This window comes from Peromyscus californicus, unplaced genomic scaffold, assembly GCF_007827085.1.
Source record: "Peromyscus californicus insignis strain IS unplaced genomic scaffold, ASM782708v3 Scaffold_3__1_contigs__length_106647218, whole genome shotgun sequence".
NCBI lineage: Eukaryota > Metazoa > Chordata > Mammalia > Rodentia > Cricetidae > Peromyscus > Peromyscus californicus.
The window spans coordinates 13,143,581-13,170,470 of NW_026294551.1; the positions used below are offsets into that span (position 1 = coordinate 13,143,581).

General features: G+C 47.2%; 2 protein-coding genes across 11 annotated transcripts in view; one reads left to right on the top strand and one right to left on the bottom strand.

Annotated features, from left to right (window-relative positions):
* The window catches only part of Arsg (arylsulfatase G), a 132,492-nt gene that overhangs the window by 92,096 nt on the left and 13,506 nt on the right, over positions 1 to 26,890 (bottom strand). For 4 of the 6 annotated variants that reach the window (XM_052757245.1, XM_052757243.1, XM_052757239.1 and 1 more), the window contains exon 1: positions 4,618 to 4,728. The exons of 1 other annotated variant lie outside the window; for it this stretch is intronic. The gene's annotated coding sequence lies outside the window, so the exon portion shown is untranslated. Of the gene's footprint in view, positions 1 to 4,617; positions 4,729 to 26,890 lie in introns of those variants that run through there. One more of the 6 variants, XM_052757242.1, reaches the window with a different exon arrangement.
* On the top strand, positions 3,235 to 26,549 carry Slc16a6 (solute carrier family 16 member 6). 5 transcript variants are annotated; one of them, XM_052757236.1, is made up of 7 exons: positions 4,901 to 5,104; positions 10,364 to 10,848; positions 14,317 to 14,555; positions 17,846 to 17,989; positions 18,993 to 19,121; positions 21,947 to 22,759; positions 23,935 to 26,549. In XM_052757236.1, the coding sequence occupies exons 2-7, from the start codon at positions 10,787 to 10,789 to the stop codon at positions 24,183 to 24,185; spliced, it is 1,638 nt and encodes a 545-aa protein (XP_052613196.1). In that variant the 5' UTR covers positions 4,901 to 5,104; positions 10,364 to 10,786; the 3' UTR covers positions 24,186 to 26,549. The 5 variants fall into 5 exon arrangements, with proteins under 5 accessions (XP_052613194.1, XP_052613196.1, XP_052613198.1 ...); XM_052757234.1 differs by lacking the exons at positions 4,901 to 5,104; positions 10,364 to 10,848 and adding an exon at positions 3,235 to 4,794; XM_052757238.1 differs by lacking the exon at positions 10,364 to 10,848.

Here is a 26,890-nt window from a genome sequence, read left to right on the forward strand (position 1 = left end):
AAGGCTATGTTCTCTTTAGTGTGGCTGTTTTTTTCCTTCTTAAACAGTGACAGGATGACACACAAAGACGGGAGCGGTAAGCTAGGAAGACTGAGAAGGCTGGGAGAGAAAAGGGGTGGGGTTGAAATCAAAGTTGCTCCAGACTTAATGAGACACAGCCATGGGCAAGGGATCAATAGGGCACTGAATGATAACCGGGTGTGACAGAATGCACAGCACCACAGGCCCCCACTGCTGGGAGTGACCTCACTGTCCCCAAACACAGCATGCTTTCACCCACTCATGCCTTCCTGTCACTCCGTGCACCCCTCCTTTGGCACACACACACACACACACACACACACACACACACACACAAACTTCCCAAGATCCTCCCCCTGCTTGTTTTATACTCCACAGATCTCCATTCTACTCAACTCCCAAAGCCTGTTGCATTGTGGGAGGACACCTCCGGAGAGCCAAGCACAGCGGGAAGCCTTACACTTTCTCTCCTTGAGCCTTGGACACAGCAAGGATTATCGTCATGCCCTTGTTTTCACTGTCCTTGTCCATTACCACTAACCCGGCAGAAATTAAGATACTCTGAAAAGACACTTGCATCTCTCCGACTCACTATCAAACTATTGAAACAACGGACCCTCAAACCCAGGAGCCCCCCCACCCCCACCACCACCAGGGATCACATGATGGGTGAAGGAAGAGACACCATCCAGAAGGAGAACTTGCTTCCCATATCTAACAACTTGTCAGCCATCTTACAGGGTAGGAATGAAGCTCAGACAATGATGGGCAGTATCACAGCGTAAGAGAAATTGCTTAGATGTCTCTGGCCCTTTATTTAAACTTTACTCTCACTTCAGGACCGTGAAGATGCACTTAAGTCAGAGCTAGAGGCTCACTGGATCTCTTTATTCCTCTTTCCAATGCGATCACATTGACTAAACCGCCCTTTTCTCCTTTTTCTATGAATTCAGCTGCTTTAATTGGCTTCCTAAGGAAGGGTGGCTGTTCTTGGCCTTTTGAGGTACAGACCGTGACCCCAAGTTCTGTAACACCATCCCTAGCTATTCCTTTCCAAATATTCACAGTCCCTCAGAGGATTTTTCCCCTCCCTCCTTTCTACACTCAACCCAGTGGGAGTCAAGACCACAAGATAAACAAACAGCCCCTCTACCTGGATACTTGAGTTCACTGAAGAGACCCTGACGGCACAGATGCCAGCTTTTCTGCCAACTGGAGAAACGGATATTAGCTTTTTAAAGCAAGAATGAACGATAATGGGATCTAAGCCACTCAAGCAGAACACAAGCCCTTAGGTAGGCGACAGGTGGGTGGGATGTAGACAGGAAGAGGGGAAGTGGAACTGTGACGGATTGAGGCCTTCCCTAATAGCTCCCTCACATCGGCCCCTCTTCTGAGACTACCCTGAAGACCCAGCAGCCCAAAGCAGGCTTGCAGGACCCTCCCTCTGAACTCCAGAGGAGACTCCTTTAGACTACTTCCCAAGATGAAGTTCTCACAGGCTGGTAAAAGCGGTGAGCTTATTTGCAAGCCAGGGTCATATCTGCCTAGCAACCCAACCCGAAGACTTGAGGGACTATAAGTGTGGACAGGGAACAGGCAGGCCAATTCTACACAAAGGAATCTGTTCTCATGCAAATGACCCTTAGCAAGAGGGCTAGGGAAAAAAAGGGAGCCGGGGGCAGCTCTGAGGAAGCTGTTTTCCTCCCTAGAAGATGCTAAGAGACTCTTTCACAACACGCTTACTGCCCTGCCTTCTGCAAAGGAAGAGCCAGGGGGGCTCTGCCTGATCCACAGACTCCCACTGACCCACTGCAGAGGCCGACACTACAGCCCGGCTCTTTGCTTAACTTCCTGATTTTTCTTGGTCCTGTACTCCAGGAGACTGCAAAGGTCCCTTTGTTCTTATTTAGGACTAAACAAAGTTAGTTTTGTTTGGGGGTGTTGATTAGCATGGTGATGCAGTACTTTCCCTGAAGAAGTGAGAAAAGCAGAGGTTTTCGTCTTTTCACTGGACCAGAAGGTTTGAGGAGAAAGATGTGAGGCCAGTCTCTAACCAGCACTAGCAGAAATCACCAGCCAGTGGGCAGCATAGGCTGGATTCCAGCCACCTCTCCATTATCCAAACGCACACAGTCCAAGTCAATTTTGGAGTGCTAGTCGCAAGCCAGGCCTGGGAGTTTCTACAGATATCATGTGACCAGTGCTCTTGCCTCAACCTGCCTCATCTCTAAAATGGGGATCGTGCCTACCCTTCACAGAGGTCTGATGGGGCCAAACCACACACGGATGAGGCAAGCATGGTGGAGCAGACCTAGCGCTTGGGAGGTGAATTCTGAGGGTCAGGATTTCAAAGTCACCCTTGTGGGACTTTATCTCAAAACAAAACAAAACAAAAAAACAAGCTGGGCATGGTGGTGCGTGCCTTTAATCCCAGCATTCCAGAGGCAGAGGCAGGTGGATCTCTGTAAATTGGAGGCCAGCCTGGTCTACAAAGCTAATTCCAAGACAGACAGGGCTACACAGAGAACCCCTGTGGGAGGATGGGAGAATCCAAACAAACAAATAAAATCACATGGATGGCACTTAATTCAGTATTGGAGACAACACAAATATCAAAAAATTATAATTACAATGAAATAGTAGTGCACTATTAATAACTGTACATTATTGTTGTTACCGCCTCCAACAGCCAGATATATTATCGGGTCCATCATTCATTGATCGCTAGGACTTCAGGCATTGTCTAATTTTTAAAGTCAAGATGTTGAAAAGGTAGGTGTCATGGCCCATAATCTCAGCCCTGGGGAAGCTGAGGCAGGAAGACTGCAAGCCCGAGACCAGCCTGAGCTACATAGCATGACACTGTCTTAAAAACATGCCATTTCCAGCCAGGCAGAGTGAATTGTGCCTGAAGTCACAGTTACTGTGCAGGTTGAGGCGGAAGGATGGCGTGAGCCTAGGCGTTACAAACCGTGATGAAAGCCCGTGACCCCATTGCCTGGGCAGCTGAAAAAGGAGGATCTTCAGTTTTAGGCCAGTCTTGGCTTAGCTAGTGAGATTATGTGTATAAAAAAAAAAAAAAAAAAAAAAAAAAAAAGCTAACAAACAAACAAATGGGATCAGGGGGCTGGAGAGATGGCTCAGCGGTTAAGAGCATTGACTGTTCTTCCAGAGGTCCCCAGTTCAACTCCCAGCACCCACATGGCAGCTCACACTGTGTAATTCCAGGGGACCCGACACCCATGGCATAATACCAATGCACGTGAAATACAAATAAGTAAATGAAAACAAAAACGGGATGAGGAGTTCAAACATGAGCTTGAGGCCGGCCTGGAGACCCTGTGGGGAGAGGGGTTTATTCCTACAAATTTGCCAGCTACTATTCAGTGCTAACCTGGCAGGAATGGCCATAACAACACACTATGCGTCAATACACCTGCTCTCCACTTAACCCACACCGGATGTTAACAGCACTGGATGACTGAGATTCCCAAATCGTAGGGGAAAAAAATCATAGAGCAAGGGAGGGTTTTTAATTAAAATTTAGAACCAGCGGCTCCTCCCTGTGGAGACCCTCCAGGCACACTCCCAAAGTAGGTTCTCTCAAGTTTCTAACACCATAAAGATATTCTCTGAACCACAACCAAGCAACAGGGGTTGGCGAAGTCTGCGGGGAAATGCAGAGAACACAGCCTTTGCTGTGGAGCAGTTCCCAAAATTCCCCTCGAGGTGTGATATGGAGTCCAGGAAACCAACTTTGCACCCCCTCTGGCTCTGAACTGTCCCTAATCCTCAGACGCACGTTGTCCTGAGGAGAAACTCATAACTCCCGGGCAGCAACCATTTAGTTCATAGTGACCTTGGGAGTCAAGAGGCTTGGGAGATGTGGGGATCCCGATCCCCTACAGAGGCCTCCCCCGGGGTAAGGCAGTCTTGCACCTGTGCTGGTGTCGCCTCCCGCCTGGGCAGGTGCACGCGCACGGAGCAGAGGGGGATGCTGACTCAGCCATGCTTCTCCCATCCCTTTCGCGCAGCGCGGATGCTGGCTGCTGTGGCTGCAGCCAAGGCGCGCGAGCGGGGGTTGGGGGGGAGGCAATGCACCCGCAGCAGCCGAGCAGCGGGCTCCTTGGGGCCCACTGCGGCACTCCCTCCCCATGCCCGGAAGGGGAACTGGCGCGGGGCGCGCGAGTTGACGAAATTTTGGGGGGAAGTGGTGTCTGGAGGAGGAACTCGGGAGCCCGCGCGTGCTCCGCTCACACCCAAACTGGAAGGAACCTGTTCAGTCCGGGGCCAGCGACGCGCGGGACCAGTCCCGACGCGCGCCTCCCCTGCCCCCCATCCTCCTCACTGGCTCCCCAGATCGTCAGGGCGCGGGCGGACCCGGGAGCTGCGCTCGGAGAGGGGGTGCTGGGGCGCACTCGATCGCCCCGGGCTCGATCGCGCTCCCGCTCCCGCTCTCACTGCAGCCAAGTGCCGGGGTCCGATCGGGCCGGGAATCACACGGGCACGCGCGGATGAGGGGATGAGGGCGTCGGGCCAAGGACCCCAGAGGCGTCGGCGGGGATGGGCGACTCGCGATGGCAGCGCGGTTACCTTCCGTGACCCCCAGCCCCGGCAGCCGGCAGGCGGGGCGCGTGCCTTGCGCGGCCCCGATCCACGTGGGCCCGCGCGCGCGCGCCAGGCCGGCCCCCTCCTTGCCGGCGCTCGGCGCTCCCAGCACATGGTCCGCGGCGGCGCGCCCCCGAGGCCGGCGGAGACCGGCTGCAGCCGGTATAGGATAAGAGATAGGCAGAGAGACGCGGGGCCGGGGCTCGGGCGGCGGCACGCACGGCCCGGGAGGAGGCGACAGGGTTGGGGGGCGGGGGGAGGGTGTGGCCCGGGTGGCCGAGGCTGGCGTGGGTTGGGGGCCAGGGTGCTCCAGGCTCCCGGGCCAGAGCCAACTTGATAGAGACTCGGGCCCACGCCCTAAGGGGTTAAACCTTTTCTCATGTTACGGAGCGGTTTATAAGAAGGCTCGGGAGGCCCAGCCTCCGCCTTATTGGGAGCCTTTTTGGGGTTTATTCTCTTCCCTTCTAACTTGGTGAGTTGGTTTTTATTATTTTACATGCTTAAAAGTTTGATTGTGGGGTTTGGGTTGGGTTTTTTTTTTTTTTTTTTAAATATGTGTGTTGGGGCCTTTTTTAGGGCGGGTAGGAAGAGGAAAGCACTTTAACATTTGAACATTTTGAAGAGGTTAATCCGAAAAATATTCTGACAGTTGGGAGTGCTCGGGGCCACCGGGGTGACGCGCTCTCGGGCAGTTGCGGGCAGCTGAGAGTTGAATGTCTCTGACCCTAGACAGATGGGTTCTGGGAAATACCTTAAAGGGTGGCCTGGCCTTTGATCGTCCCCAACCGGGGTGAGAGGACCTAGGCTGTGAGGAGAGTCCGGCAACCGTCTCAGACCCTCTGTGGATTTTCCACATGAAGTTGCCTGCGCGTCACCAGAGCGAAATGTCAGAGAGGTACCTTCCTTCCCCAGGCTCGCGCGCGCGCACAAGGCGGCCACTGAGGCAGCGGAAGGCAAAGTGGGACCCCGGGTCTCCATCCCCTATTACCCCACTCCCCAGGGCCGTCCTAGGGGAGACAGATTTCCCCTCAGAGCGTGGGTCCCACACCTTGACGGTCTGCCCTGTCACCCACTGCCACCCGGTCCCGCGCAACTTCCAAGGTTCACGGGGCTACCAGCGGCAGCCAAGTGTCTGAGCGGAGCGGCTCCAGGCGGGGGAAACGATTTTGCAGAGGAAATAGGTTAATTTCCTTCTGGGTTGTTTCCATTCCCGGCACCTCAGCAGACAAGTGATAGAAGTTTGTTAGGTGGCGTGTAAAATGTCATCAAACACAGGGTGGGGGGAGGGTCGTAGAAAAAGCTCCCGGGGATCCAACTGGGGAAACACAATTACAACTTGTTAACCTGGAAGCTGGTTCTGTTTGCACAGCTAGACACCGTGCCAGCTCCTTTGCGGAAGGAGGTTTTTACCTTTGGATTGAGATTTCAGCCTCGGTGATCTGACTGTTTTTGCAAACCGTACTGATGAGCGTCTGGCTGCAAGAAAATGCCAGATCCTATGCTGAGATCTCCCCATGGTACCATTATGTGGCTCTGTGGGAGGGGGGTGGGGGGAATATCGTCGAAACACCTTTTTCTGGTAATTAAGGGAAGGGCGTCTAAGATAGAAACTGACAGTACGTAAATAAACAATGCAGCCAAGTGGAAAAATGGTCTTAATGAGTACCACTAGCCCCGAGTTTTCCTTCTGTGGTTTCCAGAAACAGGACTTTTCCTCGGTGGAACTCCCGAGGAAGACACTTAAATTAGGGGCTTGGGTTTCAACTCAATGGTCTTGCAAAAACGGATGAATTGGTTGTAGCCAGTGATTCATTTAACTTGGCTGAGGCAGCTTACCAGGTTAGAGTTGGGATTTTTGTTTTTTAAAATGACTAGTCTGGACAACAGGGGCTAGAGACAACTTGTCAGAAGCCTTATCTTCCAGGCTACACCTTGAAGGAGAGCCCCAGTGCTTTGGTTCTGATGACATCAGCAGCCATCTCCCTGCTTTCCAGGACTGTCTTTTGAACTTGGACCAGAACTGACCCTAGGTCAACCCCAGAGGCTGTATGATAATCCAGTATTTTTATGCATTCATGCCAAATCCTTACAACACCACATTAAAGTACAGTGAAAGACCCAGGTGACACCTATCTCCAAATCCTGTGGGATACCAAATTTATTTAGGGTGTGCCTCCCCCACCCCTTTCTGTGAGACAGTAGCCCAAGCTGGCCTGAAACTCACTGTGTAAGTGAGCCTGGCTTCAAACCCATAGCTCACTTCCTGCCTCGGCTTCCTGAGTGCAGCGTCTGTAGGTCTGTGAGCAGAGAACCTCTCTCCATTTTTTCTTCTTCGTGTTTATTTTACATTCTCTCCTTTTTCCTTCTTGAAGGAGACACTGAGATAACCAAAAAGATACTAGGAAATACTCTCAACAGCCTTTTTTTTTTTTTTTCTCTAAAGGACATGGGGGTCTTGGGGAAAAGCCAGCAGGAGCTCACTCAGGCTCCCAGAGCTTTCCAGTCGGAAAATACTATAGAGCCTGCTTTCACAGATGAAATTTAGTGATCAAGAGATTTCTGCCAGGTAGTGAACTATTACCTGAGGGCTTCCAGAAGATAAACCCAGACCTGAATCCCTGTAGATGGTAACTCAGAGCCAGTCAGGGTCAAAGGCCATCCTTGGAACGGCCTCTTCTTAGGAGAAAAGATCTGGACTCAGACTTCAGTTAGGTTGAGAACACCGAAAATCAAGAAGTGAGATGGTCACCAGAGATAATCAGGTTGCTTAAGCAGCCTTGCCATTTAGAACCCCCACCCCCACCCCCATCCCCACAAGGCCTTTCCTATCAGGTACAACCGCAACACCAAACGGACAGGACGGCCGTCTTGGCAGTCTGTAATTGGTAGAGGCTTTTGAGTAGTCGGGCTGAAACTCGGCCCCGGCTGCTTCGTGCTCAGTGTGGCAGTGTGTCGAGCTAGCTGAACTGCTGAACCCATGACTGAGAGAAGAGCTGAGAAAACTGCTTCTTCGGCAACCAGACACTTCCTCATTTTACGATTCCTTTTTATGAGGCATGAGCTGTGCACTGCTTTGAGGATGCCCAGAGACACTTACTATGTTGAGTAAACTTTGAGGCAGGCTGTTTTTGTTTCTGTTGGGTTTTAGTGTTTATTGTTTTGTTTGGGGAGGTTTGTTTGTTTGGTTTTTGTTTGTTTTGGGGGGTTGGGGGGGCGGGGAGAGAAGGTAGGCAGTATTGTAGCCCAGGCTGAACTTTAAATTTTTTTGAGACAGTGTCTTGCTATGTAACGAAGCCGGCAATCCTCCTGCCTCAGTCTTCTGAGTGGTCCACAATGCCCATTTTGTTTAGTAAACTTTTAGCAAAATGTTATGTAGGCAGTGGGGTCTGGAAAGAGTAGCTGATTGCCTGCCTCATGCAATCTCCCCCCACCCACGCTGGGTAGGGGTTGAAATGAACTAGGGTCTCACTTCAACCCAGACTAGCTCAAACTTACCATGTAGCCACAGGTGACCATGAATCCCTTATCCTCATGCCTCCACTTTCCATATGGTAGATAGCATGCTACCATGCCCAACCTTTTTTTTTTTCTTTTTCTTTCCTTTTTTTTTTTGAGACAGGGTTTCTCCATGCATTTTTGGTTCCTGTCCTGGAACTCACTCTGTAGCCCAGGCTGGCCTCGAACTCACAGAGATCCGCCTGGCTCTGCCTCCCGAGTACTAGGATTAAAGGTGTGCGCCACCACCACCCAGCTGTGCCCAAGCTTTTGTATATCTTAGATATAACATGCCCTTATCATCTTCCACTCTGTTACGAGGCTACATTGTGGTCTGAGCTCACAGCCATCCATAATAGGACATAGGATGCTCCAGACTCAGAAAGGAATAAACTCTGGAGAAGGTTTGGGGAGGCCATCTTACCTTTATGATGATCTCAAGAGTAAGGAAGCAAGTTTTGTTCCCCTTAAACCTCCATTAGTTGGGCATGGCTGGCTTATGATTTTAATCCCAGCACGTGAAAGGCTGAGACAGGAGGATTGCTGCAAGTTAGAAGCTAGCTGGGGCTATAGCATGAATGCAAGTGAAAGTTATATTTGGTTGTAGCCAGAACAGTGCTAGTAAAGGAACTGATCGCCCAGCAGGGGCTCAGAAAATAAACAGAAGCTAGAAGTTAACTGTCTTCTGGGCAGCTGTCACAGATCAAATCTAATGTCCAGCTGCTTCACACCCACTCGGGCAAGACCCTTCCAGGGTTTGCACTTTTCCTCTTAGCTCAGTGTCCTCGGGCCACCCACTAGGTTCAGCCTGAAAAGTCAACTGATGAATAGAGCTTAATGCTAAAGTCACAAAATGTCAGCTGTTAAAGCTGGATGATGTTAGAGAGTCTCCAATCACCGCTGGCTTTAGTAGAGCGTGCTAACCCCAGCACTTGGGAGGTAGAGGCAGGCAGATCACTATGAGTTTAAGGCCAGCCTGCTCTATGTCTATATCAAGTTCCAGGACAGCCAGGGCTACATAGATAGACCTTGTCTCAATAAACAACCTAAAGAGTCCCCAGTCGATTCTCCTTTGATTAAAGAGGAGTGCAGGCCCAGAGATGGGAACTGACTACCTCAAGTCACACAGCTGTGTGGCTAAACAGTTTAAGACCTCTCAGCCGGGCAGCGGTGGCGTACACCTTTACGCCTTTAATCCCAGCACTCGGGAGGCGGCGCCAGGCGGATCTCTGTGAGTTCGAGGCCAGCCTGGGCTACAGAGTGAGTTCCAAGAAAGACTCCAAAGCCACACAGAGAAACTCTGTCTCGAAAAACAAAACAAAACAAAAACAAAAATAAAAAAAGACCTCTCTGTACATGGAGGTCAAGAGTGCTTTAGGGATGGTGAGGTGACTCGGGGTGAAACTGACAACCTAAATTCAGTCTCAGGAGCCCATCTGGTGGAAGGGGAGAACCAACTCCCCCAAGTTGGTCTCTGACCTCCACCTGTGTACTATGGCACGAATACACCCCACTCCTCCCGAATAAATAAGCTAATGTAATTTTTAAAAAAGGGTTTTTTTTTAAGGGTGCTTTGTCAGCTTAGCTGCTAGAGTGCTTGCCTAACATGCATGAAGCCCTGGGTCCCTAGTATCACATAAGCCCAGTGATGGCTGATGCCTACAATCCCAGCACTTAGGAGGTCTTGGAGACACAGGAGGGTCAGAAGTTCAAGGTCATCCTCCATGCCATAGCCGTTTAGAGACCCCTTGAGCTAAGGGAGACCGTGGAAACGGAGGTGCTTTGACAAAAATGACTTCCTCACAATGAACATGGAAAGCACTCCCCTCCCTGGCCCTTCAGACTGGTGCTCGGTGGGCTTGGACAATCTGATTCTGGACTGTTTGGGCCAAAACCCTTTACCTCCCTGGACCTGTTCCCCTGTTTTGCCAATGGGGAAGAGAACAAGCTGACTGTGGACTCTCTTGCAGCCTCAACGTCCTGTAATTCTGACTTCGTTTGGAGGCCGTAGGTTGATCCTAGCACCACCCAGCTTTTTCAAGAGTAGCGTGAGCAGCTGCAAGCAGAACTTGGAGGCTGTCTGGACGCAGCCTTCGGATGGCAGTGGGAACTTTAGTTCAGCTCAAACCACAGCTGCTGCTTGGTTCCCTCCATCCAAAAAAATACAGAATCTTGATCAGGACAGAGGTTCAGCTTGTCTCCCTGGGATCTTTATCCTAATATATTTCTGTTCAAGGTGGTCCCGAGGACTCCACTAAGACTCTAAGACTTTCTGGCCAGGTGGCGGCGGCGGCGGCGGCGCATGCCTTTAGTCCCAGCACTCGGGAGACTGAGGCAAGAGGATCTCTGTGAGTTCATAGGCCAGCCTGGTCTACACAGTGAGTTCTAGGACAGAACAACAAGAGCTACATAGTGAGACCCTGCAAAAAAGCTAGGTGTGAGGTGATACTCAAGACATAAAAATCAGATTTTGTGACCTTATAATCTAATTGAGCAAATAAGACAAATGCATGAAAGTAAATAATTCCTCTCACATGAAGATGAGACCACCTTAGTTGAGTTTGTCAGAGGAAGCCTTATGGAAAAGGAGGACCAGACTGAGCAGGGCAGTGGGAGTTGCCACAGCAGCTGTAGAGACCGTGCAGCTTGAAGAAATGACATGGCCAAAGGCAAGGTAGCTGGAAATCAAGAGCTTCCGGGAACCCTTCTTGACCATGGCAGGTGAGTCAAGTTTGAGAACCAGAAGTAAAAAGGCTGGCCCCGGGCTGGAGAGGTGGCTGAGAGGTTAAGAGCACTGGCTGCTCTTCCAGAGGTTCCAAGTTCAATTTCCAGCAGCCACATGGTGGCTCACAACCATCTGTAATGAGATCTGGTGCCCTCTTCTGGCCTGCAGGCATACATGCAGGCAGTGCACTGTATACATACTAAATTAATAAATAGATAAATCTTTTTTTAAAAAAAAAAAGGCTACCAAGATAGGTTGGGTGTGGTGATATATTGTGTACCTCAATATATTGTATACCCTAATAAACTTATCTAGGGATCAGAGGACAGAGCCAGCCACTTAGAAACTAGGAAGTGGTGGCACACACCTTTAATCCCAGCACGCCTTTAATCCCAGGAAGTGTCATGGCTGGGTGGAGAACAGTACATAAGGTGGGAGGAGACAGGAACTAAGCAGCAGTTCAACTGAGACCCACAGGGGTGAGGACTCAGGCTTTCAGTGTGAGGATTCAGGGGAAACAGGATCCACTGAGGAGTTGGTGAGGTGAGGTGAGGTTGGCTGTGACTTGTTCTGTTTCTCTGATCTTTCAGCTTTCACCCCAATATCTGGCTCCAAGTTTTTGTTTTTGTTTTTATTAATAAGACCATTTAAGATTCATGTTACAGTTGGGGTCTGATTATGAGGCACACAGAAATGGAGGCTCATTAGTAGGTTTTATCCTTCAGAAAGAGCAAAATGATTGACAAGCACACGCACGCATGCACCCCACCCCACCCCACCCCCACTCCACCCCCGAGCACAGCAATGCAATGTTGCCAAAAGATTCATTTTTTTAGCCAGGAGGAACCTGTGGGCCTCACAAGGAGAAGGTCCAATAGATGGATTCAAAGGACAGCCAAGGCCTCAACAGCTGCAGGCTCACCACCACTGTGGCCCCCCCTCCCCGAGGGACAACCACTGTCCCAAAGCCAACACCAGGAAGTACTCTTATTTCGTTGTCTCCTGAACCACAGCTGACTGCTGTTTGTACTCCTCTGCCCCAGCTGCCTGTCTTCAGGGTGACTGGAAAGACTGATGAAGGAGTGTTGTAGAGACCTCCTTTGCCGGCAGACTCCTGACTCCCATCATAGGTGAATGCTTTCCATGTCCGGGACACTAGTGACTGTCCTGAAGCTGCCCAGACTACATTCTGGAGCTGTGTCCCAGCCTTTGCTACCTTTTCATTCATTCTCAGGCATGATGTCCAGTGGGCAAAGACCTTAGCTGCAGAGAGCATAGGCCTCTTTAACACAGCCTATGTCCTGTTTCACTCAGCCAAATGCTTCGAAAAAATGAGGATCTAGTGCCTTCAGATACCAGACTACTGTGGGGAATATCCACAGGATGAGTGAGAATTAGCTCGGTTAGATATGTTGCTGTTTAAGATTTGTGAACTGGGAGCCAATGAGATGTTAGCTCTCCATTCTGCCAAGCCTGACTATCCTGAAAAAATCTGAAAAATTCACTGATGTACAATGATACTATCATAATCCTTTATCGTTGTTTGTTTGGGGAGGGTGAAGGGTGGTGTGTTTTATTTAGAGACAGGATCTCATGTAGCTCAAACTAGCCTTGAACTTGTTATGTATGTGCCCAGGCAAGAGTCCTTATATTTATCAATATGAGCTCTAAAACTATGGATTAATGTATCATTAGAGGTAACACTACTTTTTTAGTTGGGTTTAAAAATGTAATTGAAGAGGCTTTACAGGATGTATAGTTTATCTTATCAACTCAATAGGCTCTAAAATCCCGCAGGAGACAAACTTCTGGACTTGTCTGTGAAAGATTAGGCTAACTTGACTAGGAAGCCCCTCCTTAAATTGGGCGGTGCCCTCTCTTGAGGCTGTATAAAAAGGAGCGCAGGTTGAGCAGGGTCATTGCTTTCTGCTTGTGGACTATGCGTGACCACCTCTCCAGCCACCAACTTCCCCACCTTCGATGGATGGCATCCTTAAACTGTAAGCTTAAGCCCACCCTTCCTTAAATTGCTTTTGTTTTTGTTTTTATTTTTCGAGACAGGGTTTCTCTGTGTAGCTTTGTGCCTTTCCTAGAACTCACTGTGTAGACCAGGCTGGCCTCGAACTCACAGAGATCCACCTGTCTCTGCCTCCCGAGTGCTGGGATTAAAGACGTGCGCCGCCACCACCGCCCGGTCCTTAAATTGCTTTTATCAGGGTAATTTTGTCTCCGCAACCAGAAGTTGGTCCAGGCTCCCTCCAGTGTTAAATTAGTGTCTTTTACTTAGCCGTGTTAAGACTCAAGGACTACTCACTCTGTTGTAGTTTGAAGAGAAAGTCATAATGAGATCAGGAGTAACCGGGCTATGTTGACCAGCTCAGGGCCTCGCAAGTCGGTAATGCCTCTTTTGGCCAATGTTAAGTATTTGTCGTGCGTTCTGAAATTCATTTGCTCCTGGTGATCAACTTTGAGGGACAGAACCGAAATTCAGAAAACGCTTAGGTTTTCATAGAGAGTTGCCTTCTGTCTGGGAAGATACCTCTTACGTGGGACACCAAATAGTAATCTGGATGCTGATTACTGAAGGGAAAATGGGAGCTAGAAGGTTGGCTGGATGAACTGAATGGGCAGTGGTACTAAGTGGAAATGCATGAGGAGTCCAGGCCACAAGGACTTGTTGCGTGGAAGGTGCAGACAATCCTCTCAGCATTTGGCTTCCTTTCCTATCAGCATGCCTCATGGCCAGTTCATTTTCTTTCTTTCTTTCTTTCTTTCTTTTTCTTTCTTTCTTTCTTTCTTTCTTTCTTTCTTTCTTTCTTTGTTTTTGTTTTTGTTTTGAGGCAGGTTTTTTTGTGTAGCCCTGGCTATCCTGGAACTTGATCTTTAGACCAGTCTGGCCTCAAACTCATAGATCCACCTGCCTCTGCCTCCTGAGCACTGGGATTAAAGGTGTGTGCCACCATGCCTGGCTTCAGTTCATTTTCTTTACCTAATTTATATTCTTGGACATCAGTATCGATGCTTCTTCTGGTGGTGCTTCTTCTGTATCCTTCAAAGGGCCTTCAAATTCTACTTAGGTCCCTTTTGTCTGTTTATTGTTTCTCCCTTTTAATTATAACAGAAAGGCCTTATTTTCAGATTCTTTGTGGGTCTCATGTATAATTCAAAGATAGATATAAAATTATATAAGACTATACTAACTCTACATGATTTAAATATTTAATAAATAGATCTTGTCAGGTTTGCTAAAGATGGTTGGAATCAGCTAGGTGTGGTGGCATGGACCTTTAATCCCAGCGTTTGGAAGGTGGAAGGATGATCAGGAGTGGTCATCCTTGCATACATAGTGAGTTTTGGTCTACGTGAGACCCCTCCTCACAAAAGGGACAAAGACGAAGAGAAGAGAGGAGAATGGTCAGCCCTCATATCGCTGGTCTGATTTCTTTTTCTCGTTTTAATTTCAGATCAAGAATGACCCAACAGAATTCGAAGCTTTCTTCCCAAGCCAATGTGTATACCCAAGTGCCTGATGGAGGATGGGGCTGGGCAGTAGCTGTTTCTTTTTTCTTCGTTGAAGTCTTTACCTATGGCATCATCAAGTCATTTGGTGTCTTCTTTAATGACTTAATGGACAGTTTTGATGAATCCAACAGCAGGATTTCATGGATAATATCAATATGTGTGTTTGTGTTAACATTTACAGGTGAGTATATAGATAATATCGATGTGTGTGTTTGTGTTAACATTTACAGGTGAATATGTGGGTGATAACAATATATTTGTGTTAACATTTACATACTAGTCTTATCTGCCAGCACAAACTTAGCCTGCTTACCCAGCCCTTTTAATCTGCCCACCTACCTGACAGCAGTCAGTGGATCTTTGATACATTCTCTCATAACATACTGTTGGAGTCTACCCTCAATTAAGGAATGCAGTTTTCAGAGGGTTGGGGGCCGGCAAGAATTAGGAGACATCGAACAAAAGGCCGTGGTTGCCAAATGTAATGTCTTTAGTCTAACACACCCATTAGACACACACTGTCTGCAGCTTGGGAGGTACAGTTCAGTGGGAGAATGCTTGCCTAGCACATGTAAGGCCCCTGGTTCGATTCCCAGCACCATACAAAAAGAAAAAGAAGTGAGGTATCTGTAATCTAGTGCATGGTGCTAGTTAGTCTGCAGAGCACTTTGAAGACAGTGGTAAACCTCGGCTCTCCAAGGATGAGGCGTAGTTACTGGCTAAGAAAGCAACATCCCAAAGTCCTTAGGCACTAAAAACGGAGCCACACGGATGACTAGCATGGCTCCTGAGCAAAGATATGTGCACACTCATGGAGTATCTCATTCTTTGTAACGGTTAAGGGTGTTTTGCCTGCATGTGTGTCTGTGTACCGAGGTGTGCCTGGGACAAAAGGAGACTGGAAGAGGACCTAGGATTCCCTGGAACTGGAGTTATAGACGGTTTTGATTCACCGTGTAGGTGCTGGGAATTGAACCCGAGTTCTGTGGAAGGGTGTCGGTGCTCTTAATTGCTGAGCCACTGCTCCAGTCCCTCTGTGTTTTTAAAAAGAAACTCATTTGGGGCTGGAGAGGCGGCTCAGCAGTTAAGAGCACTGGCTGCTCTTCCAGAGGTCCTGAGTTCAATTCCCAGCAACCACATGGTGGCTCATAACCATGTATCATGGGATCTGATGCCCTCTTCTGGCATAACGTTGTAAATGCAGATAGAGCACCATATACATAAAATAAATAAATCTTTAAAAAAAAAAAAACTCATTTAGCAAACTAAGGCTCTGGCTCACAGCGACATGCTGAGCCTGACTAGAAACATTTCATGGTGAACACAGGAAGAAGAAAGATGAGATGGTAAGGGGTAGACTGTCAGCTCTCTGTCACAGATTCAACCAGCCAGGCTGAAAACGTTACATGGCTGTTGACCAGTATTAGGTCTACCATGGTTAGCACAACCAAAAGTCTTCCTTGTGCCCATATTCCACCCTAAGCACGGTGTACCAGCGTTTACATTCCATTACCTTATGCTGGGTTGTAATGATCTGCAGATGATGTAAGTACATGGAGGGTGTGCTTAGCTTATGTGCAAATACTGTGTCAGCACAAGAAACCTGAACACCCATGGATTTGGGTCTCCTTATGGGGGAGGGAGTCCCACAAACATTCCCCCATAAGATTATAATTTATGTATTTTTTTTCTTTATTTTTGGGTTACTAGAAACTAAACCTCAAGCTTCACACATGCTAGGCATAAAATTACTCATAAAATTACAGCTATTGTCCTGAGGAGACACAGAGTCCCATTATCTCATTCCCTAAAACACTTTACTGATTCATCACGGCACAAGACTCCCAGATCCAGCAGCATAAAACAAGGTGGGGGTGAAGGGCTGGTGCCACCCTTAACACATCCCTCTCACTTGGATGGGCCTGACTGGAACACGCATGCTGACGTCTCATGCTCACCTGTCTGTGAGAGGCAACCCCAGGGCTTTCCTGAGAGGACAGGGTGCCGGGCTCACCTCAAGAAGCCAGCCAGGCTTCCCTGACTCACCCCCTGCCGTGCACCGTCACCTGTGATCACTGCTGAAGTCAGGGCCACTCTCTGAGGGTAGTTCCTTTTAGCCGTAGGGCATCCTAAAAGGCTGCTCTGTCCTGCTGTTTGCTTTTGAGAAAGGATCTCTCTCACTGTGTAGTAGCGCTTTCTTCAGCAGCTGTCACTGTCAGCTTGCAGGTGCTTGTCTCCGAGCTGATGGGAGTTTGATCTCTGAGACCTACATGGTAGAAGCAGAGAAACAAATCCCAAAAGCTGTCCTCCAGCTGCTATTGGTGCTCCGGAATACATATGTACATACCTATGTACACATGCACATACATACATAGAAGTTAAAAATGTACGGCCGGGCGGTGGTGGCGCACGCCTTTAGTCCCAGCACTCGGGAGGCAGAGCCAGGCGGATCTCTGTGAGTTCGAGGCCAGCCTGGGCTACCAAGTGAGTTCCAGGAGAGGCGCAAAGCTACACAGAGAAACCCTGTCTCGAAAAACCAAAAAAAAAAAAAAAAAGTGTACGTTTACATTATGTTTACATTCTGAATACTAACGGTAATGTGTAGATTAATTCCTTCCCTTCCCTTCTGTCTGATGTGTTCCTCTTTGACCCAACTCTCAATGGTTCATATAGCTTACTGTGCGCCTGCCAGTGTTAAGCAGCATGTTAATAGGAAAGAATTTGCTAGATTTCAGTGTCCCCGGGGGATAGAGTGTATCGAAGCCAAGCAAACTAAGATTCTTCTGTGTTCTAAGTTAGTTGCCGTCTTTTAAGTGGACACGTCTGCGAATTGGCCTGATTTCCATCCTGTAGTATTTTCCGGACAGTCAAATGAAACTAAGTAGACTTTGACCACAGATGGGATTCTCTTAAAAGAACCCGAAGCAGTGAAGATAGAAAATAAACCAATTAGAGCCATCACAGGCCATCCAGTGTATTCTTCAGAACACAGTAAAGGCATGTGTAACTCTGTATTGCGCGTGGTAAGCCAGTCCATCTAAACATATACTGTGTGTGCCCACCCTCATCAATGCTGAATCTCAGGCTTTGCTCGTGCTGGCCAAGTGCTCTACGCCTGAGCTACACCCCAGACCCTTGTTATTTTGTTGTTAAGGTACTGGTAGCAACCACTCTACCCATGAGCTGCATCCAGCCTGCTTTTAAGTTTTTGCCCAGGGTGGCCTTGAACTCTCAATCCTCCTGCTTCCTAAGCTTCTTAAGCAGCTGAGATGGCACTGTTGTACCACCAGGCCTGACCCTTTGTGTTTTAAAGTGGGAACAAATGCTGAAACGACGGCCTCTGGCCTGACCCACGGAGCACACTAGGTTCTTAACTCAGCCCTTCAGGTTCACAGCTTGCAGGGAGGGGTCGCAGCGAAGCCAGCACAGAGCCCAAGTTCGCGGGTCACCTTCTGTCCCCTTCTCCCCCAGCTCCCCTCTCCACAGTGCTGAGCAACCACTTTGGACATCGGCTGGTGGTGATGGCAGGAGGGTTGCTTATCAGCACGGGAATGGTTGCCGCCTCCTTCTCCCAGAGGGTCTACCACATGTACATCTCCATCGGGGTCATCTCGGGTGAGTGTGTCCCTCTCCTTGGCTCGGAAGGTCTCTGCGTGCTTCACTTGAAGAAGGGAGGGGGAAAAGTGGACCCAAATTGTATTTCTTCTTCTCCCTTTTTTTTTTCTTTCAAGTTAATTATGTCTGAGATCGGTGATTTTTTTTTTGAACCAGGTGAACCATGTAGAAATACATTCTCAAGTGTCCAAGAACTTTTGTTTGACTTAGGGAGAAAAATGTACTCATAGTAAAGAGAACTTTTCTAGTTTCTCTAGTTTGAATCCAAAGTGCATCATTTTCACAACCCAAGACTTAAGTTCTTAGGTCAGCGTTTCTCAGTTCAGGTTCCAAGCACCCTGAGCTTTGTAAGGGGAAAGTAGTATGCTGGACTTAGTCTTGGGGTGTCTAAGAAGACTTTGGTGGTAAGTGATATATGTGTATATGTCCCGTTTGCAAGTTTTAAATTTTGTTTAGAGCTCTGCACATATCGAAAGACTAAGTTGGCCAGACAGGATGACACATGCTTGTAATCTCAGCACTTGAGGATTAGGCTTAGAGAGGGAGCTCATACGTGTGAGGCCAGCAGCCTGAGTCACATGTCTCAAAGGAATAAAGGAAAAAGACATTTGTTTTCAAATGTAAATACCGTACAAAAACTACTTTTAATGATTGATTCCATTGTGAATTGTATAGAATTGGGGAGCTCTGGAGAACAGTTCAAAGGTAACCTTGAACTCCTGACCTTCCTGAGTGCTGAGGTTACAGGTGTGCATTACCATACCCAGGTTTACCTGGTACTGGGGACTGAACCCAGGGCTTCATGCATGCTGGGCAAGCACTCTATCAACTGAACTACATCCACCGCCCTTCAGGCCTGAGATGAAATCCATCGTTTTTCTGCAGAATGAATGGGTTGGCTCCTGGAACTTACAACTTGCACAGCGCCCCCTGCCCGCTGACCGTGCCCTCCAGGCTCAGAGCGCTTACGTCTCTCACCGGCCCTTCTGATTTTCACCCGCAGGTCTAGGCTACTGCCTTAGCTTCCTCCCGACCGTCACCATTCTGTCACAGTACTTTGACAAAAGGCGTTCGGTAGTCACTGCGGTCGCGTCTACGGGAGAGTGCTTTGCTGTGTTTGCCTTTGCTCCAGGTGGGTGAGTGACAGTGGCTCATTAGCGGGGACCAGGGAAGCCACTCTGGTGCTGTCGCTGTGCTAACTTCGGCCCACAGTGTGGGTGACTCTCACTCTGCGTAATGAGATGTCACTTGCTCTCTCTTCAACACATTTTTAGGATATCCTCCCTCTCCTCTATTTTAGGAATTCACACCATGTTAATCTTAGTCCAAGTTTACATAAACGGGAACATAATCAGCGGTAAGGCTTTCTTGAAACACGAAAAGATAATCCCTAAATTATTTAGTAATTTGGACTGTTCATATTATTATCATTCCCTTTCCAAAAGAGCTATATTCAGAATAGATTTAAATTATGCCAGTAAAATCAGTTTTCTTATGTGTGTATAAATAATCTCATAGTAAACACTTTATCCCTGGTTTATCTCCCCCAACTTAATGTTCATACATGAAATACAAGAAAAGTAATGTAGTAGATAGATAACCCTCCAGACCCAAATTCCTTTCTTTCCCCTCCTTTCTTCCCCAGTTCCCTGTTCTGCCCTCTTCTTACTAGAGATCAAATTCGGGACCTTTTGCATGCTGGGCAAGCATTTTACCCCTGGGCTGCTGCATCTGGGCCCGATGCCCTTCCTTGATGAATGCATCAGGTGGGTTGCAAGATTGCAAACAGGAATGATTAGGAGTGAAGTATTATAATATCTGAAACTTTTCAGGTGGTTCAGATAATTGTGTGTTCACCCATATATATCATCTTTATCACACACACACACACACACACACACACACACATATATATACATATATATATATATATATATATATATATATATATATATAGAGAGAGAGAGAGAGAGAGAGAGAGAGAGAGAGAGAAAGCGACAGAGAGAGTCAGAGAGAGTCAGAGAAATCATGTTAATTGTTGAATTCAGGTGAGCATATGGGTGCTATTCTTCCCCTTTGTTTCAGTTCTTAAAAAAATAAAATGAAACATTGATAAGAGAAGGAATCAGTGGACTGTGAGTGCCCTGAGGGGTAGAAACAGTGTATTTGTCAGCTAGCTCTGGGCACCATTCCTGCCATTTGGTTCATACTTAAGTAATGTTACATGAGGCGCTGGACAGGTGCCTTGGTGGTTAACAGTGCTGACTGCTCTTACAGAAGGCCCAGGTTCAATTCCCAGCACCCACAAACCCACATGGTGGCTCACAACCATCTGTAACTCCAGTCCTGGGGGATCTGGTGTCGTCTTCTAGCCTCTGAGAGCACTGGATGCATGTGGCACACAGATATAAATTCAGGAAGAGACTCTCATACACAGAAAATATAAATAAACATCTAAAAAATATGTTTTTTTGCGGGGAGAGCTTGTCCAGTTTCATTGTGGTGATGGAGACTCACGCCCACCTTTGACCCTCTCCCTCCCAGCTGCTTCTGGTCAGCAGCCTCTGCCCTGGGTTCACAGTGAGGGAGGCGGGCACAGTCCAGGTCGCTAAGGATGTGATCAGGGAGAACAGCGGCAGCACTGCGCCCCTGAATGCCAGGATGAGCGAGGAAGCCTGTCTTTGGAGTCAGGATCCACAATGGAGGTCTGCAAACGTCTGTAGAAAGGGTAGACAGCCATGGGGAACCAGTGAGAAAGCTCAGAGGGTCAGGGTAGGCATGCTTTGGAATTTGGTATCTAAAAAAGAGACAGGAAATGTTAGGCTTTTGAGTTAGAACCCAGAAAAGCAGGCAGGCTTCACAGCGAGGGTCTTGGCAACTGCCTCTTATTTTATTTTTTTATTTACTTCATCACTACAAAGATGGAGTGCAAAGGATGTATAGTGGTGCAGTTCAGAGTTGGATAAATTATGTTTACAAAAGGTCAGCTAGAAATAAAACAAAACAAAACAAAAACCTTACTTTATCTTTGTGGTACCTGAGGGGTAGATCCCAGGGCCTCCTGCATGCAAGTGCTCTACCACAAAGATAAATCCTCAGCCTTGGAGGTACGTTCAGCTTTGGGAACTATAGATATAAGTGTGTTAGAACTACTCAGTTCTGCTGTCTCAGCACAAAGCATCCACAGACTATGTGAGTGCACAAACATGGTTCAATTCCAGCCCAGGTTTATTAACAAAAACAGACAGTGGGTCAGATTTGGCCTGTGGGCTATCATTTGTTGAACCTTAATGTAGGTTGCAGACATATCCTCCTTATCAGGCTTCTACCTGAAAAACCCACTGTCCAAAGCTTTGGGAAAACTAGGCTGACAGTTTTTATAGCATTTCTGATAATAAGTGTGCATATTTTCTTATCCATTCATAAAATGCACCAGAATAAAGGAGAGTCTACAGGGCTGGGGACGTCTCCATGCAGTGTAAGCATAAGACTCTGGGTTTGGATCCCCAGCAGCCCCGTAAAATGCTGGGTGTGGTGGCACATGCCTGTATTCACAGCACTGGGGAGATAGAGACAGAGGGATCCCTGGGATCAACCAGTCTTGCCGAATTCCAGATTCAATAAGAGTCTGTCTCCAAGAGTAAAGAGGCCAGGATTGTAGCTCAGTGGTAGAAAAGCTTTAAACTTAATCCATATCACTGAATTTAAAAAAAAAAAAAAAAAAAGACAGAACAATGGAGAAAGACACCCAGCATTGGCCTCTGACCTCCACAGGCAAGCACACACTTATCGCTCCCCATCCCCCACCCAAAGTATAGTCTAGAATGACTGCATTCACCCTAACTTTGAGCAAAATTTGTTACTAGATTTTCTCCATCTTCCCCCTGGCTATTGTCTGCTGGATCTGGAGTCCGTTATTGACCTTGGATTTCCCTTTCTTTGCTTCTTCCCTTCAAGCCATCACAGCTCTGAAGGAACACATTGGCTGGCGGTACAGCCTCCTCTTCGTGGGCCTACTGCAACTGAACATCATGGTCTGCGGCGCCTTGCTAAGACCAATCATTATCAAAGGACCAGAGTCACCGAAAACAATCACCCACGAACCCCGGAGAGAAGTGCAATACATGCTTGAAAATGAGAAAACAAGAACCTCAATAGACTCCATCGACTCAGGAGTAGAACTAACTACCTCACCAAAAAATGTGCCTAATCAAGCTAATACGGAGCAGGAAGCCAGAGCTGAACAGCACCAGACCCTGGTGGTTGGTCCCAAGCACAGCCCGAAGAAAACCCCGCTGTTAGACTTCTCCATTTTGAAAGACAAAAGCTTCATCTGTTACGCATTGTTTGGCCTCTTCGCCACACTGGGCTTCTTTGCACCTTCCCTGTACATCATCCCCTTGGGTATTAGTCTAGGCATTGACCGCGACCGCGCTGCATTTTTACTATCTACGATGGCCATTGCTGAAGTGTTCGGAAGGATCGGGGCTGGCTTTGTCCTCAACAGAGAGCCCATTCGGAAGATCTACATTGAACTCATATGTGTCATTTTACTGACAGTCTCTCTCTTCGCCTTCACTTTTGCTACTGAATTCTGGGGTCTCATGTTATGTAGTGTGTTTTTTGGCACTATGGTTGGGACCATAGGAGGGACCCACATCCCACTGTTGGCCGAGGATGACGTCGTTGGAATCGAGAGGATGTCATCTGCAGCTGGAGTCTATGTCTTCATTCAGAGCATTTCAGGGCTGGCGGGACCACCCTTGGCAGGTAATTAAATTGCTTTTTCCTTATTTATTTGTGGGTGTGCATGTGCCATTTACTCATGGGTGTACATGTGCCATAGTGTGCATGTGGAGGTCAGAGGACAACTTATGGGGAGAGTCAGTTTTCTCCTTCCACCATGTGTGGGTTCCAGGGATTGAGCTCAGGCTGTCAGCTTGGCAGCAAGCACCTTTTACCCAGTGAACCATCTCAATGGCCTGTGCCACCTACTTTAAGAACACAGAATACAAACCTGCCTACCTTAATCTTGCCGGTTGTGCTGGCTTCTTTATGGGACTGATTGTAAAGTCTACTTCCAGTTTTATACTTGAGTTGAATTTTAGTTTTCCTGGGCTAGAGATAATAATAGTTAACCCTCTTGGTTTTAAAAAGGAAGAAACTAAAAAGCCTTAAAATTTAAGGCAGTGGTCATTTTTATTCTATGTGCACTGGTGTTGTCTGAATATATATATGTGTACCACATGCATGCAATGTCTATGGAGGCAGAAGTAGTACTGTATGTCCTGGGACTGGAGTTACAGACAGTTGTGAGCTACCATGTGGGGGCTGGGGATTGAACCCAGGTCCTCTGGAAGAGCAGCCAGTGCTCTTACTCTCTGAGCCATCTCTCCGGCCTCCTAAATACCTTTCTTAAGAAGGGAAAAAGAGCTGGGCATGGTGGTGGACACCTATAATTCCAGTACTCGGGAAGCCAAGGCAGGACCATCATAAGACTGAGGGGAGGCTGGCCTACACAGTGAGTTCCAGGTCCCCTGGGTTGTACAGAGAGACCCTGTCTGGAAAAAAGTGAAAACAACTCACAGTGGTCCTGTAGTTCCAGTAACCCAAAAGTCAGATGGCAATAAGGTTCTAACGCCCTTGATTCCCCTCTAGCCTTAGACAAGGCAAGATAACAGAAAACACATGGGAGGCTTAGACTTGCAGACACAGGTTCTACTCTGGCCTAAAGTCACTGGTTCACCATATGACCATGGCTGTGAGTCTGAGGCCAGGTTAACAGCATAGAGAATTTCAGGGCAGTTTGGGCTTCTTGTGAGACCTTGCCTCAATAAATTAATAAAATAATAAGAGATGGAGAAGGTTTTGGATTGGGCAGGAGCCTGGGTAGAGGGTGTGCTGTGGCAAGTGCTGTCACTAACAGTGCCAATGCTTTCTTCCAGGCCTCCTGGTGGACCAGAGCAAGATCTACAGCCGGGCCTTCTACTCCTGCGCAGCGGGCATGTTCATGGCTGCTGTGTGCCTCGCCCTGGTGAGACCCTGTAAAAAGGGCCTGTGCCAGCATCCTCATTCAGGTGAAAACCAGACAGACAGCCCTCACAGGAAGGCGTTACAGGACATACCAGAAGACTTTCTGGAAATGGATCTTGGGAAATGTGAGCACAGGGTTCATATGAAAGTGGATCCAGTGTGACACACTTTCATGTCATAGCTTCTCTGTGGCCTGGGAAAAGAGTCCCTGGGGCAGGTGCCGACCACTGGACCCCACCTTCAAAACTGAATAAAGGGAATGCATGTGTGAACAGCAGCACCAACACCTTTCCCTTTCTCTTAAGTCCCTTTTGCTTGCTCTTTAAGCCAAAACCAAAACAACCAAACACTTTTCGGTACAGGAATCCAGCCCTATTCAGTAGCAATACAAAGCTGGGTGCAAGAACACTGGTTCACATCCCGGCACAAACAATGCCACGGATTGGCAAATTGGTGTTAAAAGTACTCACGCGTGTAAGTTACTATTTTATAAAGTGGCATCCAGCCCAAGTCATGGAAATGAATTGGCTGTTCAAAAAAAAAAATCTTGAATCATTAAAAAAAGTTGTTAATTTTCAGAAATACAGGTAAATTATTTTTTAAATAATCTGAAAAATTACTAAAGTTTAAATTGACAAATTATGGCTTCTGAGTTTTCTAAATATTGCATGGAAAGAAAGCAATGCTTTAAAGCTAAGCATTTGATTAATATGCAAAAAAATTAAAAGCATATAACAACTTGAACTTCAAAGATTACTACTTCTCTTTGTGGCCAGCCATCACCACAAGTATTTCAATAGAAAGGTTAAATTGCATTCATGTTTCCTATTGTTTTTCATAGTTCAAGAAATAAGTGACTGTAGTGTCTTTAATTTAAACCTCTATTTATTATTAAGTTATTCTGGGTTGATTAGAATGATCTAAAGAAGGGCCAGTGAGATGGCTCAGTGGGTAAAGGGGCTTGCCGCCAAGATTCACGACCCGAGTTCAATCCCTGGAACCCACGTGGTAGAAGGAGAGCGCCAACTTCAAGAGTCGCCCTCTGACGTCCACACATGTGCTGTGACATGCATGCGCCCACATACATATACACACAAAAAGTTTAAGATATAAAAAAAAAATCTAACAATCAAAATACATAAAAGGTGATTTGAGATATACACAGCATTTTTTATTTTATTTTTATTATTTTTTTATTTTTATTTCTTTTGGTTTCACAAGACAGGGTTTCTCTGTGAAGCCCTGGCTGTCCTGGAACTAGCTCCAGACCAGGCTGGCTTTGAACTCAAAGGAGTGCTGGGATCAAAGGTGTGTGCCACCACCGCCTGGCTACAGAGCTTTTTGTTGTTGTTGTTTTGTTTTTTCTTTAACTTCCTTTCTGCAGCTCTTTATACGCTTCAGAGAGGTTTTCTTGTCTCATAACAATCTCCTGACAGCCCGAGCTGTAATGATTCTTTGGTGTTGTTAAATGCAACGTGGGCTATTTAAAGGGGAGGGGGGGAAATAATGGATGGCAAATCGTCTCTGTTTTTAAATTATCACCTAAGAATACTTGAGGATCTTCTTTGATCAGAATTATAGCTCATTGAATTGTTGGAACATTTCCAGTGGTTGTTGTTGTTGTTGTTCAATCTTTAACTGTTGAATCATTTCTTCATTTCATCTGAAGTGAGAGAAACGTTTCTGTCACTATCACGAGTTACAAGTGGCAATTTACATCCTCCATAGCACTTGACTGTCCTAAGTTGCCATGGGTACCAGGTACCTGGTCACTGTTGTTGGCAAGTTCCACTACGTGTGTGTATAGTGTGTTCTGCAATCTAGCAGGTCTCTGTAAAGGGGGCAGTGTGTTGGTTGGGGGGGGGGGGGGGTGCTGCCTCCTGGCCTGTTCAACTGCATCTCCCCGACTGGGTGGCCGGTGCTAGCTGCTCAATATTTCCTCATCTTTACTGTTCAAGACAACTCAGGGGGAACATAGAACAAGCCTAGTTTGGTTACAGGTACATACAAGCTTGAATCTTTCTCTGCACTCAGATGAAAGTGGCATAGTCCGTCACCACCGGCCTCCTTTGATACAGCATCTTCTTCTCAGCCATAGACTAGGACAATCTGTAAAACTCTGGGGAGGCCGAGTGACTCGACAAAGTGTCTGTCCAAAGACACGACACACCTTAAACAAGATGGATGTAGCAAAGCTCTGTGGGGCTGCCCCGAGAAACGCTTTAAGCTTGGGGGCAGTTTTGCAGACGTATGTGACTTCTGCACTTTACAACCTATTTTGTACTACGAATGTTCAATACGATTTAATATTTATAACTGATTTCTGAGGAATCAACTCCAAGTTTATTCTGTTTACTGCATGAGACAAGAAAATGTATGCCAATTTCAGTATGTCAACAATCAGAAGTGTAAATGTTGGGAAGGGGGGAAAAAAAAGAAAAACACAGGATCACTGATTTGTTCTGTGTGAGTCACATTCTGGTACTTCTAGATTTACAATAAATTTTGGCTTTTTATTTAAACAGTCCGATGCTCTTCTGTATTGAAGTGATTTCAGAAACTGTAAAATCTTTGCACTACCTCAGGACACAGGATTCTCGAGGCAATGAAACCTTTTTTTTTTTTTCCATCCATAGTCAGGAAGCAGAGAAAAATGCTCAGAAGCTTTTTAAAAAGTCTTCTTAATTTTTTGATAATTTCATAGAGTACATTTTTAAATTTAATTTTAGATTATGTTTATTTGTATTTTGTTTGCATGTATGTCTGTGAGGGTATCAGATCCCCTGGACTGGAATTACAGACAGGTGTGAGCTGCCATGTGGGTGCTCGGAATTGAACCTGGCTCCTTTGGAAGAGCAGCCAGTGCTC

What these genes read in the sequence shown, in the direction of transcription:
- Slc16a6 (XM_052757234.1), top strand. Translation starts at nt 3,908, where the DNA reads ATGTGGGGATCCCGATCCCCTACAGAGGCCTCCCCCGGGGTAAGGCAG. An exon ending in TGTGTTTGCCTTTGCTCCAG is followed by an intron (nt 19,122 to 21,946) that starts GTGGGTGAGTGA and finishes CTTCCCTTCAAG; the next exon opens with CCATCACAGCTCTGAAGGAA. An exon ending in GGCGGGACCACCCTTGGCAG is followed by an intron (nt 22,760 to 23,934) that starts GTAATTAAATTG and finishes GCTTTCTTCCAG; the next exon opens with GCCTCCTGGTGGACCAGAGC.